The following is a 21,724-nucleotide window of genomic DNA, read 5'->3' on the forward strand; positions in this document are numbered from 1 at the left end:
AGAGGGTGGGGGAGGGGAGGCAGGGAGGTGATAGGCAGGAAAGGTGAAGAAAGAATAGGGGAAAACACAATGGGTAGTAGAAGGAGGCGGAACCATGAGGGAGGTGGTAGGCAGCTGGGGGGAGGGGCAGAGTGACATAGGGATGGGGGGAGGGAATTACCAGAAGTTGGAGAATTCTATGTTCATACCAAGGGGCTGGAGACTACCTAGACAGTATATGAGGTGTTGCTCCTCCAACCTGAGTTTAGCCTCATCATGGCAGTAGAGGAGGCTATGTATGGACATATCTGAGTGGGAGTGGGAAGCAGAGTTGTAATGGGTGGCTACTGGGAGATCCTGTCTGTTTTGGCGGACGGAGTGGAGGTGCTCGATGAAGCGGTCCCCCAATCTGCGTTGGGTTTCACTGATGTAGAGGAGGCCGCACCGGTTGCAATAGATAACCCCAACAGACTCATAAGTGAAGTGTTGCCTCACTTGGAAGGACTGTTTGGGGCCCTAAATGGTGGCAAGAGAGGAGGTGTAGGGACAGGTGTAGAACTTGCGCTTACAGGGATAAGTGCCAGGTGGGAGATCCCTGGGGAGGGACGTGTGGACCAGGGGGTTGCAGAGGGACTGATCCCTGTGGAAAGCAGAGGGGGTGGAAGGGGACAGATGTGCTTACTGGTGGGGTCCTGTTGAAGGTGGCGGAAGTTACGGGGGATAATGTGCTGGATCCGGAGGCTGGTGGGGTGGTAGGTGAGGACAAGGGGAACTCTGCCCCTGTTGTGGTGGCTGGAGGATGGGGTGAGAGCCGAAGTGCGGGAAATGGACAAGATGCGGGTGAGGGCATCATGGATGACAGCAGAAGGGAAACCACGATCCTTAAAGAAAGAGGACATTTGAGATGTCCTGGAACGGAAAACCTCATCCTTGGAGCAGATGCAGCGGAGACGGAGGAACTGGGAATAGGGAATGGCATTTTTGCATGTGGCAGGGTGGGAAGAGGTATAGTTGAGGTAGTTATGAGAGTCAGTGGGCTTGTAGAGCGTTGACCGATCTTTTCCACGGATGCTGCCCGACCTGCTGAGTTCCTCCAGCGTGTTGTGAGTTTGGCTTTGACCCCAGCATCTGGAGATTATTTTGTGTTTTGTGATCATAATTCCATGTATGTATCCAGGCTCTCAGCTTATCACCTTTGTTCCTGATGCTTCTTGTATTGAAGTACATGCACTTTAGCCCTTCTACCTTCCTACCTTTACACACTTTATTCTGTTTCCCTTTTCTCAAAGCCTCTTTAAATGTTAAATCTGGCTTTACTCCATGTACTATACTTCCCCATGGAGCAGCACTAGCAAACTTTCCCAGAAGGATGTTAGTCCCCCTCCAGTTCAGGTGCAACCCGTCCCGTCGGAACTGGTCCCACCTTCCCTGAAACAAGGCCCAATTGTCCAGACACATGAAGCCCCTCCTCCTGCACCAACTCCTTAGCCACGTAGTTAGCTGCCTTATCTTCCTATTTCTAGCGTCACTAGCACATGGCACGGGTAGCAATCCTGAGATTGCAACCCTGGAGGTCCTGTCCTTCAACTTTGCACCTAACTCCCTAAATTCTCTTTGCAGGACCTCCTCCTCCTTTCTGTCCACGTGGGTTCCTACATGGATCACAATATTATAGTCCAACATATTATCCGTAACTTCCGCCACTTCCAATGGGATCCCACCACTAAGCACATCTTTCCCTCCCCTCCCCCCCGCTTTCCGCAGGGATCACTCCCTACGCGACTCCCTTGTCCATTCGCGCCCCCCCCATCCCTCCCCACTGATCTCCCTCCTGGCACTTATCCATGTGAGTGGAACAAGTGCTACACATGCCCTTTGCCCTTACACTTCCTCCCTTACCACCAGTCAGGTCCCCAGACAGTCCTTCCAGGTGAGGCAACACTTCACCTGTGAGTCGGCTGGGGTGATATACTGCATCCGGTGCTCCCGGTATGGCATTCTATATATTGGTGAGACCCGACGCAGACTGGGAGATCGTTTTGCTGAACACTTACGCTCTGTCCGCCAGAGAAAGCAGGATCTCCCAGTGGCCACACATTTTAATTCCACATCCCATTCCCATTCTGACATGTCTATCCACGGCCTCCTCTACTATAAAGATGAAGCCACACTCAGGTTGGAGGAACAACACCTTATATTCCGTCTGGGTAGCCTCCAACCTGATGGCATGAACATTGACTTCTCTAACTTCTGCTATTGCCCCACCTCCCCCTCATACCCCATCCGTTATTTATATACACACATTCTTTCTCTCACTCTCCTTTTTCTCCCTCTGTCCCTCTGACTATACCCCTTGCCCATCTTCTGGGTTTCCTCCCCTCCCCTTTTTTCTTCTCCCTGGGCCTCCTGTCCCATGATCCTCTCATATCCCTTTTGCCAATCACCTGTTCAGCTCTTGGCTCCATCCCTCCCCCTCCTGTCTTCTCCTATCATTTTGGATCTCCCCCTCCCACTTTCAAATCTCTTACTAGCTCTTCCTTCAGTTAGTCCTGACGAAGTTCTCGGCCTGAAACGTCGACTGTACCTCTTCCTAGAGATGCTGCCTGGCCTGCTGCATTCACCAACAACTTTGATGTGTGTTGCATGGATCACAATATCTGGCTGCTCATCCTCCCTCTTGAGAATACTTAGAACTCGATTCGAGATATCATGGACCCTGGCACCAGCGAGGCAATAGACCATCTGGGATTCTTGATCTCTTCCACAGAACCTCTTATCTGTCCCCCTGACTATCGAATCCCCTATCACTACTGCTCTCTTCTTTTCCCTCCTTCTCTTCTGAGCTGAGGGTCCACTCTGGGTGCCAGAGACACAACCACTGCAACTTGTCCCTGGTAGGTCATCCCCACCAATGGTATCCAAAATGGTATACTTATTATTGATGGGAATGGCCACAGGGGTGCTCTGCTCATTCTGTCTATTCCCCTTCCCTCTCCTGATAGTCACCCAGCTACCTGCCTCCTGACTTTTAGGGGTGACTATCTCCCTGTAACTCCTGTTTATTTCTGCCTCACGAATGATCCGAAGTTCATCCAGCTCTAGCTCCCTAACTTGGTTTGTCTAGAGCTGCAGCTGGATGCACCTTTTACAGGTGTAGTTGTCAGGGACAATTGCGCCCTGACTTTCCACATACTGCAAACGGAGCACTCGACTGCCCTAACTGCTGCCTCCATTATCTACTCCTAAGTTAATTTGAGCTATTAAAGGAACTTACCCAGCCTTACCTCACTGGGAGCAGGCTCGTCCTCAGCCTCTGCTCGCCAAAGCCTCCCTACTCTGTCTCCCGCTACTCCGTCGCCTGCTCCGGTAATCTGCTTGCTTTTTAAACTCTCCTGCTGTCTCACGGGCCGACTTTCACGCGCTTGCGGTCCAATGATCAACTGCTCCCATACCAGATGGAGATGCAACTTGTCAAGATGCTCTCCATGGAGGTGCTGCTGTGCTGCTTTGTTCAGGGAGTTGAACTCGATGCACTTCACTCTGTCCACCGAGGAGCCATGTATTCACAGGTGCATGGTTTGTCTTCCTTTGCCTTCTCCTCATTCGTCTTAGGTTGTTCTTCCCACACCAATCTACTGGCTGCTCTATTTCCTCTCTATACTCCGTCTTATCATTGTTATTGTTCTTGTTCTTGATAAAGCCAACCACTGTTGTGTCATCTGCAAATTTGATGACACAGTTTGAGCTGGATCCCGCGACTCAGTCATGCATCAGCAGTGTGAATGGTGGTGCCAGTGCTCGGTATAATGGGATGAGATGTGTTGCTGCCCACATGGACTGACTATGCCTTACATAGAACATAGAACATAGAATGGTATAGCACAGTACAGGCCCTTCGGCCCACAATGTTGTGCCGACCCTCAAACCCTGCCTCCCATATAAGCCCCCACCTTAAATTCCTCCATATACCTGTCTAGTAGTATCTTAAACTTCACTAGTGTATCTGCCTCCACCACTGACTCAGGCAGTGCATTCCACGCACCAACCACTCTCTGAGTGAAAAACCTTCCTCTAATATCCCCCTTGAACTTCCCACCCTTTACCTTAAAGCCATGTCCTCTTGTATTCAGCAGTGGTGCCCTGGGGAAGAGGCGCTGGCTATCCACTCTATCTATTCCTCTTACTGTTATGAAGTCCAGTATCCAATTTCAGAGGGAGGTGTTGAGACCCAGTGAGGACAGTTTCCCCACCAGATTCTAGGGTAAGATGGTGTTGAACGCTGAACTGAAATCTATAAACAGCAGTCTCGCATATGAGACCCCATTTTCCTGGTGAGACAGGACAGAGTGGAGGGCAGAGGCTATTGCATCAGTGGATCGATTTGTAGCTTGGAGAAATATTTTAATGTGTTCTATGGCCAGCCGCTCAAAGCATTTAATAATGGTTGATAATGCCACCGGACAGTAGTCATTTGGGCAGGTTACTGTCTCCTTCGTTGGCAATGGAATGATGGTTGCTGTCTTGAAAGCCAAGAGAACAATGGATTGTTCCAGAGAGATATTGAATATATCCATTAGCACCTCCGTCAGCTGGGTTGTGCAGTCTTTCAGAACACGACCTGGTAAATTATCGGACCCTGCGGCTTTGTGTGGGTTGACTCTAGCCAGGGTCTTCTGTTAGCACTTTGTTCTGTGCATCAAACTGGGTATGGAAGACATCCGGCCTCTCAGAGAGTGAAGCATCCTGGTCACTGACATGCAGGGTAGACTTGTATCTGTAATTCTGAGTTCCCTGCCACATGCACCTTGTGTCTCTGGTATCTCTTATGGTTTTATGAGCTGTAGCTAAGATACTGGGAGATTGGAAAGAGACCAGCATTGTGCCTCCTATTTAAGAAAGGCTTCATGGAAAAACTTCATATCTACAGTCCAGTGAGCCTAATATCAATGGCGGGTAAATTACTGGAGGGAATACTTAGGGACTGAATCCACCAGCATTTGGAAAGGCAAAGGCTGATATAGGGATTGCTGGCATGGATTTGTGTGTATGAAATTATTTCTCTTGAACTTGATAATTTTTTTGGAGTGGTGAACAAGAGTTGAGATGAGGGTGGTAGATGTTCTGTAGTGGATTTTAGCAAAGTCTTTGACAAGGCCTTGGATCACTTAGACAATATAAACACTATGTAAGGGTGCTGTTGGTTGACTATAACTCAGCGTTTAACACCATCATTCCTACAGTCCTGATGGAAAAACTACAGAACCTGGGACTCTGTACCTCCCTCTGAAAATGGATCCTCAACTTCTTAATGGAAGACCACAATCTGTGTGGATTGGTAATAACATCTCCACCTTGCTGACAATCAACACTGGCCCACTGCTCTTCTCCCTCTACACCCATGACTTTGTGGCTAGGTGTACTGTAGCTCCAGTGCTATCTATAAACTTGCTAATGATTTAGCTATAGTTGGCAGAATCACAGATGGTGAAAAGAGAGCTTACAGGAGTGAGATATAGCAGCTAGTTGACTGGTGTTGCAGCAACAACCTTGCATATATGTCAGTGAGACTAAAGAGCTGATTGGGTAAGATGAGGGAACACACCAATCCTCATAGAGGGATCAGATTTCAAGAGTGAGCAATCTCAAGTTCCTGGGTGTTAATATCTGAGGACTGAACCTGGTCCCAACATATGGATGCAGTTATGAAGAAGGTAACACAGCCGTTATTTTTCATTGAGTGTTTGAGGAATTTTGATATGTCACCTAAAACACTTGAAAATTTCTGCAAATGTAGCTTGGAGAGCATTCTGATTGGCTGCATCACTATCTGGTATGGGGGGTGGTGGCTACTGCACAGGATTGAAGTAAGCTGTAGAGTGTTGTAAGATTGGTCATCTCCATCGTGGATACTAACCTCCATAGTATCCAAGACATCTTCAATAAGTGGTGCCTCAAAAAGGTGGTGTCCATCATTAAGGACCCCCACCACTCAGCACATGTTATTGTTTATATAACAATTGCTCATTGTTACTATCAGGAAGGAGGTACACACTCAGTGATTTGGGAACAGCTTCTCCTCTGCCACTTGATTTCAGAGTAGACGTTGAACCCATGAACACTACCTCACTTGTTTTAATTTTCTGTTTTTGCACTACTTATTTAATTTAACTATTTGATATTCATATATATACTTTGCCAGCTTAGTATCAGCTCATCCCTCTGCAATTGGACCTTAGACTTCCTGACTTACAGACACCAATCTGTTAAGTTAGACCAGTGGTCCCCAACCACAGGGCCGCAAAGCATGTGCTACCAGGGCGCGAGGAAACGATGTTATTTGGCGATATGAAACGATATGAGCATCTGCACCATTTGAACTTGAATGTACGCGAGGTTATTACCCATGCGAGGTCATCAGTCGGTATGAGTTAAAAAAACAAACGTCGCTTGAGTGTTTCTGTGGAAGAGGTGGAAGAGGACGTAAAAGGCCTAACAATGATAACTCAGAGACTGCAAAAAAAAAAGCTTCCTTCAACAGAAAATACGAGTTGTACATAAAATATGGTTTTATTGTAACCGGTGACTCGCATGTTCCAAGTCCGCTGTGTGGGATATGTGGAGACAAGCTGTCTAATGGGGCAACGAAGCCCTCAAAACTGCTTCGGCACCTTGAGTCCAAGTACCCTGCACTTAAAGACAAACCTGTTGAGTTTTTTGAGAGGAAAGAAACGTGAGCAAGCGAGACAGAAACAAGTGCTGAGAGCAACCACCTCCACAAATGCTGCTGCTCTGAGAGCATCGTACTTAGTGGCTATCTGTGTGACATCTTCAACCTGCTCAATGAACTCAATTTGTCACTTCAGGGGAGAATGACAACTGTCTTCAAGTTGGCAGATACAGTGTCTGCTTTCAAAGCCAAACTGGAACTGTGGGGATGGCGAGTGGACAGGGGCATATTTGACTTGTTCCTAACATTAACTGGGTTTTGGGAGAGACTGAGGCTGCACCGTCTTTCTCACAGCTGGTGCGCGATCACCTAACTTCGCTGTCAGCAGAATTCGAGCGTTACTTCCCAACCGCAAATGACCCAAGACGTGCAAAGGAATGGGTCCGTGTCCCACCATGAATGTCCCTGGTGAATCATCCATGTCAGGGTGGGAAGAAGATCAGCTCCTCGAGCTTGCAAATGAAGATGGGCTGAAAAGTATGTTTGACATAACATCTGTGCTGGCATTCTGGATCAAAGTCAAGGCTGAATATCCTGAGATAGCCACAAAACCACTGAAAACGTTACTTCCATTTCCAACATCGTACCTCTGCGAAGCAGGATTTTCTGCAATGAATGCAACGAAAACTAAATTGCGGAATAGACTGGGCATAAGGAACCCCCTTCGAGTATCGCTGTCTCCCATCACCCCTCGATGGGACCATCTTGTTGCAGGGAAACAAGCCCAGGGCTCCCACTGATTTACCGATATTGTTGTGTTACAATGATTTTATATGTTCATATGAGGAAAATATGTGCTGTGTATTTAATATCCAAACGTTACTTAAAATGTTATGGTGCTATTGAGTTACAAGTGACTTATAATTGATTTCTCACTATATTCACAGAAGGAAAATATGTGCAGTGTGTTTAATATTAAATTCATTAGATAAACCCCTTTAGAAACGAAATCGAGTGTATTATTAGCCACTTACTAAGTGGCTTATAGTTTCATCTATATCGTGGTCATGATTAACAACCCCCCCTCCCCCCCGGTCGGCCGGTCCGTAAGAATCTTGTCAATATTAAACCAATCTGTGGTGCAAAATAGGTTGGGGACTCCTGGGTTAGACACCCTCTTATTGATTCTCACCCTGAATCCTCAAGGCTGTGTGCTGAGCTCTCTTCTGTATTCCCTTTTCACCTATGACTGCATTCCTGTACACGGTTCTAACTCCATAATCAAGTTCGCAGACGACACTACGGTGGTTGGCCTGATCAGAGGGGATGACAAGATGGCCTACAGGACGAGGTCCAGCACCTGGCCGCGTGGTGTGCCGATAACAACCTGGCATTTAACATCCAGGAGACCAAGGAGATTATTGTGGACTTCAGGCATGCTAGGAGCCACACCATGTCTCCATCTACATCAACGGAGCAGTAGTGCAGCGTGTATCAAGCTTCAAATTCCTTGGTGTCCACACTTCCGATGATCTCACCTGGTCCCTGAACTCCTCCATCCTGATTAAAAAGGCGCAACAGTGCCTTTATTTCCTGCGGAGCATCAAGAAAGCTCACCTCTGTCCCAGGATACTGAGGGACTTTTACTGCTGTACCATTGAGAGCATACTCACCAACTGCATATCAGTGTGGTATGGCAAAGCACTCCAGCGGGTGGTGAAAACTGCCCAGCAGATTATTGGCACCCAATTGCCCATGATTGAGAACATCTACCATAAATGCTGCCTGGGTAGGGCGAAAAGCATTATCAAGGATGCATCTCACCCTAACCATGGACTTTTTACTCTCCTCCCATCTGATAGGCGCTACAGGAGCCTCTGCTCCCACACCAGCAGGCTCAGGAAGAGCTTCTTCCCTGCGGCTGTGACCCTGCTGAACCTCACATCACAGCGCTAAGCAGTATTGCACCCATATTGGACTGTCTCAGTACTTTTATATTTGTATGCTATAGCACTTAATTTTTATCTGCAGTTATTTTGTATTCTTTTGCACTTCTGGTCAGATGCTAATTGCATTTCATTGGCTTTGTATCTGTACTCAGCACAATGACAATAAAGTTGAATCTAATCTAAAATACTGTAATTCACTTTTTTCTATATTATGTATTGCATGATAATGCTGCTGCAAAGTTAACAAATTTTACGTCATTGTAGGTGATATTAAACCTTATTCTGATTCTGAGGTAGTTACCATAAAGTAGGCTAGTCAGAAAAGTCGATCACATTTGATCTAGGACAAGTTAGCCAATTGGATGCAAAATTAACTTGATGGTATGAGACTTAGTGTTTGTGTACTACACTGGAGGGTGATGAGCAGTTGGTGACTTGAGCCAAAGAGCCCATTTCTTTGCTATACAAGACCATAAGACGTAGGAGCAGAATTAGACCATTAGCCCGTCGGGTCTGCTCCAGCAATCAATCATGGCTGATCCTATCTTCCCCTCCTCATCCCCACTCCTCAGCCAGTAACCTTTGGTGCCATGTCCAATCAAGAACCTATGAAGCTCTCCCTTAAATGCACCCAACGACCTGGCTTCCACAGCTACCTGTGGTAATGTATTCCACACAAATTCACCACCCTCTAGCCAAAACAAAGTCTGCATCTCTTTTAAATGGGTGCCCCTCTATTCTGAAGCTGTGCTGTCATGTCTTAGACTTCCCCATCCTTTCCACATCTACACTCTCTGGGCCTTTCAACATTCAAAAGTTTTCAATGAGATCCCCTGCATCCTTCTAAATTCCAGTGAGTACAGACCCAGAGCTATCAAACACTCTTTGTATGATAACCCTTTCATTCCGAGGATCATCCTTGTGAACCTCCTCTGAACCCTCTCCAATGCCAGCACATCTCTTCTTAGATGAGGAGCCCAAAACTGTTCATAGTGGTCAAGGTGAGGTCTCACCAGTCTCAGGCTCACATTCCTGCTCTTGTATTCTAGACCTCTTGAAATGAATGCTAGCATTGCATTTGCTTCCTTACCACTGACTCAACCTGCAAGTTAACCTTTTGGTTGTTCTGCACAAGGACTCCCAAGTCCCTTTGCATCTCAGATTTTTGGATTTTCTCGCTGTTTAGAAAATGGTCTGCACATTTATTTATACTACCAAAGTGCATGACCATGCATTTTCCAGCATTGTATTTTATTTGCCACTCTCTTGCCCATTCTCCTAATCTGTCTTTCTGCAGCCTACCCGTTTCCTTAATTCCACCTGCCCCTCCACTAATCTTCATATCACCTGCAAACTGGGCAACAAAGCTATCTATTCCATCATCTAAATCATTGATATACAGCATAAAAATAAGTGGTCCCAAAACTGACCTCCGGGCAACACCAATAGTTACTGGTAGCCAACCAGAAAAGGATCCTTTTACTCCCACTCGCTGCCTCCTATCAATTAGCCAATGCTCTCATCATGCCAGTAACTTTCCTGTAATACTATGGGCTCGTAACTTGGTAAGCCTCGTATGTGGCACCTTATCAAAGGCCTTCTAAAAGTCCAAATATTCAACATCCACTGCATCCCCTTATCTATCCTACATGTAATCTCCTCAAAGAATTCCAACAGGTTTGTTTCAGATTTTCCCTGAAGGAAACCATGCTGACTTTGTCCTATCTTTTCCTGTGTCTCCAAGTACTCCATATCTTCAGCCTTATCAATTGACTGTAACTTCTTCCCAACCACTGAGGTCATGCTAACTGGTCTATAATTTACTTAAAGAGATTTTACTCTGTCTCTATTTTTATTAATGACCTGGATGTGGGGGGTAGAAGGGTGTGTTGGCAAGTTTGCAGATGACACAAAGGTTGGTGGTGTTGTAGATAGTGTAGAGGATTGTCGAAGATTGCAGAGAGACATTGATAGAATGTAGAAGTGGGCTGAGAAGTGGCAGATAAAGTTCAACCCGGAGAAGTGTGAGGTGGTAAACTTTGGAAGGACAAACTCCAAGGCAGAGTACAAAGTAAATGGCAGGATACTAGGTAGTGTGGAGGTGCAGAGGGATCTGGGGGTAATGTGCACAGATCCCTGAAAGTTGCCTCGCAGATGGATAGGGTAGTTAAGAAAGCTTATGGGGTGTTAGGTTTCATAAGCTGAGGGATAGACTTTAAGTGTCGCGGGGTAATGATGCAGCTCTATAAAACTCTGGTTAGGCCACACTTGGAGTACTGTGTGCAGTTCTGGTCACCTCACTATAGGAAGGTTGTGGAAGCATTGGAAATGGTACAGAGGAGATCTACCAGGATGCTGCCTGGTTTAGAGAGTATGGATTATGATCAGAGATTAAGGGAGCTAGGGCTTTACTCTTTGGAGAGGAGGAGGATGAGAGGAGACATGATAGAGGTGTACAAGATACTAAGAGGAATAGATAGAGTGGACAGCCAGCGCCTCTTCCCCAGGGCATCACTGCTCAATACAAGAGGACATGGCTTTAAGTTAAGGGGTGTGAAGTTCAAGGGGGATATTAGAGGAAGGTTTTTTCACTCCGAGTGGTTGGTGCGTGGAATGCACTGCCTGAGTCAGTGGTGGAGGCAGATACACTAGTGAAGTTTAAGAGACTGCTAGGCAGGTATATGGAGGAATTTAAGGTTGAGGGGTTATATGGGAGGCAGAGTTTGAGGGTCGGCACAACATTGTGGGCTGAAGGGCCTGTACTGTGCTGTGTTCTATAGTGAACAGTGAGAACTTTGTGTTTTTCTGGTTACCCTTTGGGATTTGGGATTTTGGTAACAGTGTCAGCTTTTTGATTAATGTCAAGATTGAAAATGTTGAAGTGGTAAACATGTTAAAAAGGAATAACTGAGTGGCTAAGGGAGAAGAGGGGCATCAGCATGTCGATGCAGGTATTGTGTCCTGATGATTGCTGGAGTTGAAACGTGAACAATTTACTCAGATTTCAGCAGGAAAAGTGAATACTTTCCCCGAAGCTGCTGAGCCGACCACAGGTGTTCCTGGTGCCAGTATCTTTAAAGTCTCTCTGCCTAACATGAGCTGATGGTGAAGCTATAAGATCAGGTTATATGGTGGAAATTGTTGCAATAAAAAAATGTAAGGGTGAACCAACAATTTTATGGAAAATCAACCTCCAATTTAAGCTACAGTCTTGCAGTTCTAACAGCTCACAAATAACAAATTATTTGATAATAAATCATAATTTTTGTTATAATTCAAAGTATGAACAAGTTTTGATGAGTAGAGCAATATCTATGTGAGATGAATAGAAAGACAAGTGTATTTTGATAGGCTACAGTTTAAGTACCTAAATTTGGCTGTTTTTTTTCCGCTCTAGCCTTCCACAAAATCCAAGGATATACTCAGTCAGGTCTTGGGAATTTCTCCACCTTAATGTGCTGTAAGCCTGCAAATATCTCCTCCCTATAAATATAAATGTCTGTGATGGTGGTTTAGTGGTATTCACACCCATACTTTGGAACAAGCGGTCCAGGGTTTGAATCTGGTTGGCTCCTTGCACACTTTCCAACTGTGCTAGGTTGAGTGTCTGTCTAACAACTTGGCCTTGTAGAGCAGACAAACGCTAAAGAATTGGCAGGGTTGCTTCCTGATGTGCCAAAAAAGGCAATGGGAGGAACTTCACTTTTTTTTAAACCTTATAAATATAAATATCCTCTAAAAAATCTTTACTTGTTTAACTTATCTTTTGAGCATCCATGATTGTCGCCTTAATAAAATGAGGAGGTATATTTATCAAAATCCCAACCATCCCCTTGTAAACGTAAATTTGCTGGATCAAATAACGACAGTACAAAAAGATTGTTACTTATATTTTCACCCGTTTATTTCTTCGAGCTCATCCGGCGAGTGAACTTGGACCCGACATCTGGGAGAGAAATGTTCTCATCTCCCCGGTGGTTCAACAAGTTGTTGAACCTGATGTCAGAATTGTTCTCATGATGTCAGAAATGTGCTCATCTCCCCGGTGGTTCAACAAGTTGTTGAAGCCTGATGTCAGAATTGTTAGAAGTTATAAGGCCACTAATACAAAAGAACAATCAATTTGATAAGCATTCCAGCCAAGTCAATGGACTATTGATACAAAGAACAATCAGTTTGATAGACACTCCAGCCACCTTAATTAAAGAAAGGAATGTCCTGTCTGGTTTGTTGGAACCACAACTTAATTGCAAAGATAAGAACATCCGTCAAATTTATGCTTTAATTAAGAAAGGAATGTTCTGTCTAATTTCCATCAGGTACTGCCGTTTGTCAAAATCGAAAGGTGTGAAAAGCCCAGAGACATCTTATGTGGATCTGGGTGAACTTTCCTTATCTTGCTCCAACGAAAGCAGCTGTGAGAGATTATTCAAACACACTGCAGTCACAGACATAGTCAGTACTTAACCCACAAGAGGTAGCCCTGCTGATCTCTAAAGGATCTACTTTCTTCAGAGCACCCCTAATACTGCTATATAAATCTCTTGGAATTTTCTTTAACTTTGCCTGCTAGATGCATCTGATACTCTTTCTTTGTCCTGCTGATTTCCCTCAGAGAGTATTCCTAATCTTTTTGTAGTCTTCAAGGGAATTGTTTGATTCTGACCTTCTAAACCTTATGTATGCTTCTTTCTTGACAAGCACCTCTTGCCTCTTGTCAGGCAAAGTTCCATAAACTTACCAGTTTTACCCTTCACCTCAACAGGAACTTGCTCTTGAACATTTGATATAATAACTTGAAAGCATGTAAGCCGCCTTTTTCCCCCTTTCTAGATTACTGACAGATGTAGATTGTTTATATATGATTTAAATGTATTTAACTTGATTAATTTGGAAGAAAAATCGTTGGCATTAACATTCACTTTCCATTAAGAATAATGACCCTGTTGCACTTCTGCTAAGATAACCAGGAGTAGACTCAGTAGATTGATTTCCTAGTCTGCATTTTAGAACTAAGATATTTTGTGCTCTCTCCTGTGGATCCTGAGGAGTCCAAGGGCAGAATACAGTGATCCAGTTAATGGCTCCAATCAAATGGATGCTTGAACTTTTGCTTGTTGTCCATAAGACATTGGAGCAGAATTAGGCCTATTCCATCATGGCTGATCTATTATCCCTCTACCCCATTCTCCAGCTTTCTCCCTGTAACCTTTGCCACCCTTATTAATCAAGAACCTATGAACTTGTACTTTAAATGTACCAAATGATTGACATTACAGCTATCTAGAAATGAATTCCACAGATTCACGACCCTTTGGCTAAAAAACTCGCTATGTTCTAAAGAGACATCTGAGGCTGTGTCTTCTGGTCTTTGACTTCGTCAGTATAAAAAACATCATCTCCACATCCACTTTTCTAGGCCTTTCAACATTCAATAGCTTTCAATGAGATTCTGCCCTACCCTTCATTCTCCTCAATACCAGTGACTACAGGCCCAGGCCATCTGTTGCTCCTCGCACATTAACCTTTAATTCTGTCTTCTAGACTGTCTCTAATGCCAGCACGTCTGATCTTGAATAAGGGGTCGAATCTACTCACAGTACACCAAAAGGCACTCTGACCAATGCCTTAATAACCCTCAACCTTGCATTCTTGTTTTTACATTCTAGTCCAGTTGAAATGAATGCTAACATTGCATTTGCCTTCCTTACTTCTTACCCAGCCTGCAAGTTAATCTTTAGAGTATCCTGCAAGAGAACTCTTTGAACCTCTGATTCCTGAATTTACCCTCCATTTAGAAAATAGTCTGTCTTTATTTCTTCTACTGAAGAGGGTGACCATACACTTCCCTGCACTATATTCCATTTGCCTCCTATTTGCCCATTCTCCCTAACGTCTAAGTCCTTCTGCAGACTTTCTGCTTCCTCTACACTACCTGCCCCTACACCTATCCTCTACATCCATGAACTTGTCCACAAAGTTATCAATTCCATCATGTACAACATTGATATATAATATGAAAAGAAGTTACCCGTGGAACACCACTAGCTATTTGCAGAAAATGCCCCCCTATTTCCACTCTTTGACTCCTGCCGGTTAGCTAATCTTCTATCCATGCTAGCACCTTTCCTGTAATACAATGGATTCGAATCTTGTGTAGCAGTTTCATGTGCTTCAACTTGTAAAAGGCCTTCTGAAAATCGAATTAAACAACATTCACTGACTCTTCTTTATCTATCCTGCCTGATATTTCCTCGAAGAAATATTTGTCAGACAAGATTCTCCCATGCTGACTTTGTCCTATGTTATCATGTGCCTCATGTTCCCCAAGACATCATCCTTAATGATGAACTCCAACATTTTGCCAACTGCTGAATTCAAGGCTATTGGCTTATAATTTCCTATCCTTTGCCTTCCTCCCTTAAAGTATGGGGTGACATTTGCAATTTTCCACTCCTCTGGAACTATTCCAGAATATAGTCAGTCTTGCAGATCACTGCTAATGCCTCCATAATCTCTTCAGCTACCTCTTTCAGAATCCTGTATTGTAGTTCTTCTGGTTTAGGTGATGTATCTATCTTCAGATAAATTAACATGGGCAGACCATATCAGGAAAATTGAGGAAAAATGTAAAAAAGTAATAAATGTGATGAGATGTTTAACTGGTAGGGAATGGGGAGCAAGTAGTTCAGCGTTGAAGAGAATGTATGTGGCTTTAGTAAGATCTGTGTTAGACTATGGAAATGTAGCATATGGATCAGCAGTTAGGCCTCTTTTATAAAGAAACTGGATGTGATTCAGGCTGAGGCTTTGAGAGTGTGCAGTGGGGCTTTTAAAACATCACCAGTATCAGCGCTACAGGTAGAAGTGAGAGTAATGCCTTTGGAACTAAGAAGGATGAAATTGATGGCAAACTACTGGGCTAATTTGCAGGGGCCCAATGATTCTCAATCTGCAAAAGGAGTGTTGCAGGAGTGCTGGGAAAATGGAAGGTTTCAGAGGGATAACTTTATTCGGGTAGGGAATGATATTGCTAAAGAATGTGAAGTGTTTGATCTAAGGATAAGTCCTTCAGTAGTTTATCCGGTTGTAGCTCCATGGAAGCCTGACATAGACTGGCATTTGTTAGAGGTAAAAAGGATAACTGATTTGCTAAGTACATTTAACTGTCATGTGATGGAAAAGTATAGTGATTATACTCAGATTTATATGGATGGTGCTAAGGAACCTGAAACAGGAGTGACAGGGTTTGGGGTGGCTATACCAGCAAAAGAAATTGGAATCAGCAGAAGAACATGTAATGTTAGGGGTATTTACAGTGGAGGTGGTGGTGGTTGCGTTGCAATGGGTGTAGAAAGCTAGACAAGTCAGAGTGTTGATATGCTCAGATTCATCCTCAGTTCTAGCTAGTTTAAGGTCTTTTCACTCACACAGTCAGCAAGATGTACTTTATGAAGTTCTTCAGTCAGTCACAAGAGTTGCAAATCAGGGAGGTCAGGTAAAATTTCTATGGGTTCCACCACATGTAGGGGTGAAGGGGAATGAGAGGGTGGATGAGTTGGCAAAGAGGGCGTTAAAGAAAATATAGGAATGTACATTCGTATCAGTAAAGCAGAGGTTAGGTGTGTAATCTGGGAAAAAAAATCAACCAAATGTGGCAGAAAGATGGGACAGGGAGGGGAAAGGGAGGCATTTATATCAAATACAAAAGAGTGTTGCAGGTACTAGTGGATATAGAAGAGAGGAAACTGTGTGGACTAGTTTAAGGCTGGGGCACTGTGCATTAAATAAAACGTTGAAAATGATAGGGAAGCACCAGGCAGGATTGTGTGAGGAATGTTGGGAAGAGGATTCAGTAGAACATGTAGTTCTGAGTTGCAGGAAGTATGGGATACAGAGAGAGATGATGAGAATTAATCTAAGGGAATTGGGGGTTTAGAATGTAAGTCTATTGCACACTCCGGAGCAGAAGGTGGTGGTAATGCACCATTAAGCTGGGTGCCAACCGCCGTGAAACGAAGAAGAAGATCTACCTTCAGACCTATGAGCTTCCCAAGTACTTTCTCCTCGGTAGTGACAAGTACACTCGCTTCTGCCCCCTGATGCACTCAATTTTCTGGCATCCACCATGAAGACTGACAAAATATTTATTAAGTTCATCTGCCATTACTACTTCTCCAGCGTCATTGTCCAGTGACCAGTGAAATCCATTCTTGCCTGTCTTGCTGTGATCCCTGCCGGTGTTCCCTTCCAATCAACTTTGGTCAGCTTCTCTCTCATGCTTCTAGTTCCCTTTAACCGACTATAATACTGATATATTTGATATTTAGCTTCTCCCTCTCAAACTATTCATGATATTGTGCTCACTGCATTTCTAAAGATTCCTTTACCTTAAGCTGCCTAATCAAATCTGGAGTTCCAATCACACACACTTACAGTATGTAGCAAAAAAACAGTTGTTTAGAACATTTTAGCTTGGATATTCTTGTGGAATATCTGTTTATATAGCATCAGGCAGTAGTGATTTTTGATTTGGAGAGAGTTACAGAAAAATAGTTGAGGCCAAAGGGGGAATTAAGCTCGAAGACGCTTTTAAATTTGGGTCTTTTGTAAACCTGTAATGAATGGAGGATGGGGCTAAATTACAAATTGGCTTTTGTATTGGACATGATGAACTGAAGTTCATGGAGGGTGAAACGTGAGGGTATTTTAAAAAAATGTTGAAGGTGACTAAAGGCATGAATGAATGTTTCACTGGGCTGAATTTATTGTTTAACAACATGTACAATAAGTGTTAATTTAGTTATAAAACTTCAAGTTCTTCCTTGAAATTATGTAGAGCAAAATTGTGGTATACGATCGGCACTTTAAACAAAAAATGTTCTATTACACTGTTAGGTTTGTTTCACTGAATCAGTTGAAGATGTCCATGGACTTTGACAGTGCAGCTTTGCCAACCCAACATGAAGATGAAGAGTATGACAAAGAAGATTATGAACGAGAACAGGAGGTAAATGCCAAACTACTTCTCTCTCTGCCACCCTTCCTATCTTATTTCTCAGATGGTTTTGTTTTAATTAAAATTTAATGTGTGCAGACTTTTACTCTATGATTGTGATGTTTCAATGTTTTGCCATTCAATATGATAATGGTTATCCTGTGCTTGAACTCTGATGGAGCTCTGCATCTTTGATGCTTCTCATGTCCTAAAATCTTATAATCCCCTACCCTGAATATACTGGGCATCCATGGTTCTCTCATATGAACAGTACAGCACAGGACAAGCTCTTTGGCCAATAAGATTGTGGTGAAATAATTAGGCTAAGTCTTCCTAATGAATTTAATGCTCCTTCCTTGCATATTGATTCGATCTCTCCCTTCTCTGCATATTCATGCATCCTTCTAAAAAATCTCTTAAATGCTCCTTTGCTAGCTGGCTGCACTACCATTCATGGCAGTGCTTCCCTGGCTCACCACCACTGTTTTGGAAAAAACACTTGTTCTGCACATCTCCTTTGTGCTTTCTGTCTCATCTTAGATATGGTAAAATGATGCTGGCTGCCTATACAGTCTATACTTGGCATAATTTTATAAACTTCCACTAAATCTCTCCTTGGCCTCTGCTGCTCTAGAAAATACAGCCCCAGCTTTTTCAATCTGTTATAGCATGTCCGCCAACCAGAAAGCATCTTGGTAAACTTGTTCATTCTCTCCAAAGCCTTGATATCCTTTGTAATAACACAATACTACAGATGTAGCCAAACAAGAGATTTATAAATATGTAACATAAATTCCTGTCTCTTGAAATCACTGCTTGACTAACGAAGACAGACTTGCCAATTGCTGCCTTAAGTACCCTATAAAACTTGTGCAACCACATTTATAGAGCCATGTACCTTGATCCCAAGGTGCCTCTATTCATCATTTTTGTTAAAAGATTCTGCCACTCACTGTGTGCTCACCCTTTATGTTGGATCTTCCAAAGTGCAACACTGCACATTTAAATTGAATCTGCCACTTCTGCACCCATATCTCCAACTGATCTGTATTCTTTGGCCATCCACCATGCCCCTCTGTCTTCTGTGGGCAAGATGATCTTGTTTCCAATTTTATGTGGTGGAGTGGAGATGCGTCTCTACCAAAGGAGGTGTAATGCGTTCCTTCCCTCCACTAGCCTGCAGGCCACCCTTGGGCAAGGTGTTGTACCTGTGAAACCATGGGAACAGTTGGTGGATGGTTGTATGACCAGGTGGTGTATATCACAAGTACTGGTTATGTGACACTGCCCAGAAGACAGCCATGACAACCTACTTCTGTAGAAAAATTTGCCAAGAGCAGTATTGGTCATGGAAAGACCATTGATCACCCACATCATAGGACACAGCACATAATGAACAAACTGATTTTGTATCCATTCAGCCAACTTGCTGTAAATCCCAAGTTTTGTCATTTCCTGAATGAGCCTTACTTGCCAAATGCTGCCTGTACAGCTTCTTTCATTGATCATTTTCATGACTACTTTGAATAACAATCACATAAATTAGGTATGCCTTGCCCCCAGATCAAGCTTTCCTGGTTGTTTTTTATTGGACTGCAGACTGCAACGATAGGCAGCACACCACTGCCTGGAATACCATTAATGCTGATGCCCCATAAGGCTATCTCCTCAAGCCCCTACCTTATTTCCTGAACATTCAGGACTGTGAGGCAGATCTGCTGTAACTCCATGTACAGGTTAGAAAATAACACCACAGTAGTGGGCAAATCCCAAATGAGTTTGAGTATAGGAAGGAAATAGAGAGCCCAGTAACATGGTGCAGTGCCAAAGCTTTCCCCTCAACGTCAGCAAAACAAGATGTGATTATTGCGTGTAGAAAGAGCTCCTGTTTACATTAATGGTGCTGAGGTCACAAAATTTCATGTTCTTAAGAGTGGTTATCACTGATAATGTGTCTTGGTCCAACCATGTAGATGCATGAGCCAAGAAGGAGCTTCGAATTTCTGCATTATTTCCTGCTTCCATTTTTGCTTGTATTCAGAACTAGACATGATTACCTCAGCTTAATTAATTACAAATACATAAACCAATTCTGGATCAAATTATTTTTGTAAGTCCACTCATAATGTTTGCACTACCTAATGACATCATTACATTCTCTAATTATTATTGTGATTTCTGTCTGTCAAGTCTATTCTCATCTATTTACTCTTATTGTGTCAGTTTATGGGTAACAGAGGTAATCTTTGTTATTCTCCTCACTCACAATTATGTAGCTTACTGATGACTGCCACTTTGAAGTGGCTCGGATATTCTAAATGTGCAATTTTTCAGCCATTTCTCGATAGAATTGTTAAATTTTACCTTCTGAATTTGCTTATTTTATTACTTTTGATTGTATAAAGGACGCTTGTTTCTGCCACTCACCTTAACCTTTCATTCCACGTTACTTTAGTTGCACATTTCTTTCTGTTGGCATAGATTCATAGAATAATGTAACAAGGAAACTGGCACTTTGGCCTAACTTGTCCAAGCTGATTATGTTGTCCATCAAGCTGGTCCTATTTGCCTGCATTTGATATGTGTCCCTTCAAACCTTTTCTTATCCCTGTACCTGTACAAGTCTCTGATCCTGAATTAGGGGTCATGTTGATAACGAAACAGGATACAATGAATTACAAAGGGATCCTGATCAGTTAAACCAAGGTAAGACCTATATATTAAATGGCAGGAGAATAACTGGTGTTGTGGAACAGGGCGACCTTTGAGTATGAGTGCATAGTTTGCTGAACGTAGGTATGTAGGTAGATAGGGTGGTGAAGAAGGCAGTTTGCATACTGGCCTTTATCAGTCAGGATATTGGGTTTAGGGGTAGAGCTGTTATGTTGCAGTTATGTAAGTTGTTAGACTGCACTTGGAGTGTTGTGTACAGTTTTGGTCATCCTCTTGTAGGAAAGACATTGTCAAGGTAGAGAGGATATTGAAGGATGTTAACTGGACTAGAGGGCCTTAGTTATAGGGAGAGGTTATCTGTGCTGGATCTTTATTTCTTGGAGCAGAGGACAATGAGAAGTTTAAAAATTCATCAGGAGTATGGATGTGGTGGATGGTCATAGTCTTTTACCCCAGGGTCGGGGAGACCAAAACAAAAGGGTAAGATACAATATGAGGGGCAATATTTAAAAGAGATCTGAGAAGTAGCATTACATAGAGCTGTTGCAACAGCAACTTTGCACTCAACATCAATATGACCAAGGAATTGATTGTAGACTTCAAGGAGAAGTTAGGAGAACACACTCCAGTCCTCATCAAGGGGTCAAAAGTGGAAAAGTCGGCAGCTTCAAGTTCCTGAGCGTCAACATCTTTGAAGGTCTATCTTGGATGCAACATATTGATGTAATTGTAAAGAAGGCATGACAGTAGTTGTATTTCATTAGGAATTTGAGGTGAATTATTATGTCACCAAGATTAGTAAATTTCCATGGAGGTATTGTGGAGAGTACTCTGAAAAATGTGTCAGTGGGGTGTAGACTTGGACAGCTCCATCATTTTCACTGGTCTCCTCACCAGGTTAGGGGATGTACCATCGAGGGCATATTCAAAAGGCAATGCCTTACGCATCCATCACCATCCGGGACATATCCTCTTCTAATTACTACCATCAGGGAGGAGGTACAGAGCCTGAAGATGCACTCTGTGCTTTTGGAACACTATCAGATTTCTGAACGCTCCATGAATTATTCCCTTTTTGCACTAATTTTTAAAACATTTCTTATTGTAACTTTTAATAACTTATGTATTGCGCTACTGCAAAACAAATTTCGCAATGCATGTCAGTGATAATAAACTTGATTCTGAGTACCTGTCGTGAGCTGCTAGAGGAAGTGTTTGAGATGGGTACAATTGTAACATTTAACCATATAACCATATAACAATTACAGCACAGAAACAGGCCATCTCGGCCTTTCTAGTCTGTGCCGAACTCTTACCCTATCCTAGTCCCACCGACCTGCACTCAGCCCGTAACCCTCCATTCCTTTCCTGTCCATATATCTAACCAATTTAACTTTAAACGACAACATAGAACCTGCCTCAACCACTTCTGCTGGAAGCTCATTCCACACAGCTACC

General features: G+C 43.4%; 1 protein-coding gene across 3 annotated transcripts in view; it reads left to right on the forward strand.

Moving 5' to 3' along the window:
* Positions 1-21,724, forward strand: part of cep152 (centrosomal protein 152) — a 289,528-nt gene that overhangs the window by 14,397 nt on the left and 253,407 nt on the right. For all 3 annotated transcript variants that reach the window (XM_072278504.1, XM_072278506.1, XM_072278505.1), the window contains exon 2: positions 17,494-17,605. In XM_072278504.1, coding sequence (XP_072134605.1) covers positions 17,519-17,605 — 87 coding nt within the window. In that variant the 5' untranslated portion in view covers positions 17,494-17,518. The remainder of the gene's footprint in view (positions 1-17,493; positions 17,606-21,724) is intronic.

Source organism: Mobula birostris, chromosome 14 (genome assembly GCF_030028105.1).
Source record: "Mobula birostris isolate sMobBir1 chromosome 14, sMobBir1.hap1, whole genome shotgun sequence".
Taxonomy (NCBI): domain Eukaryota; kingdom Metazoa; phylum Chordata; class Chondrichthyes; order Myliobatiformes; family Myliobatidae; genus Mobula; species Mobula birostris.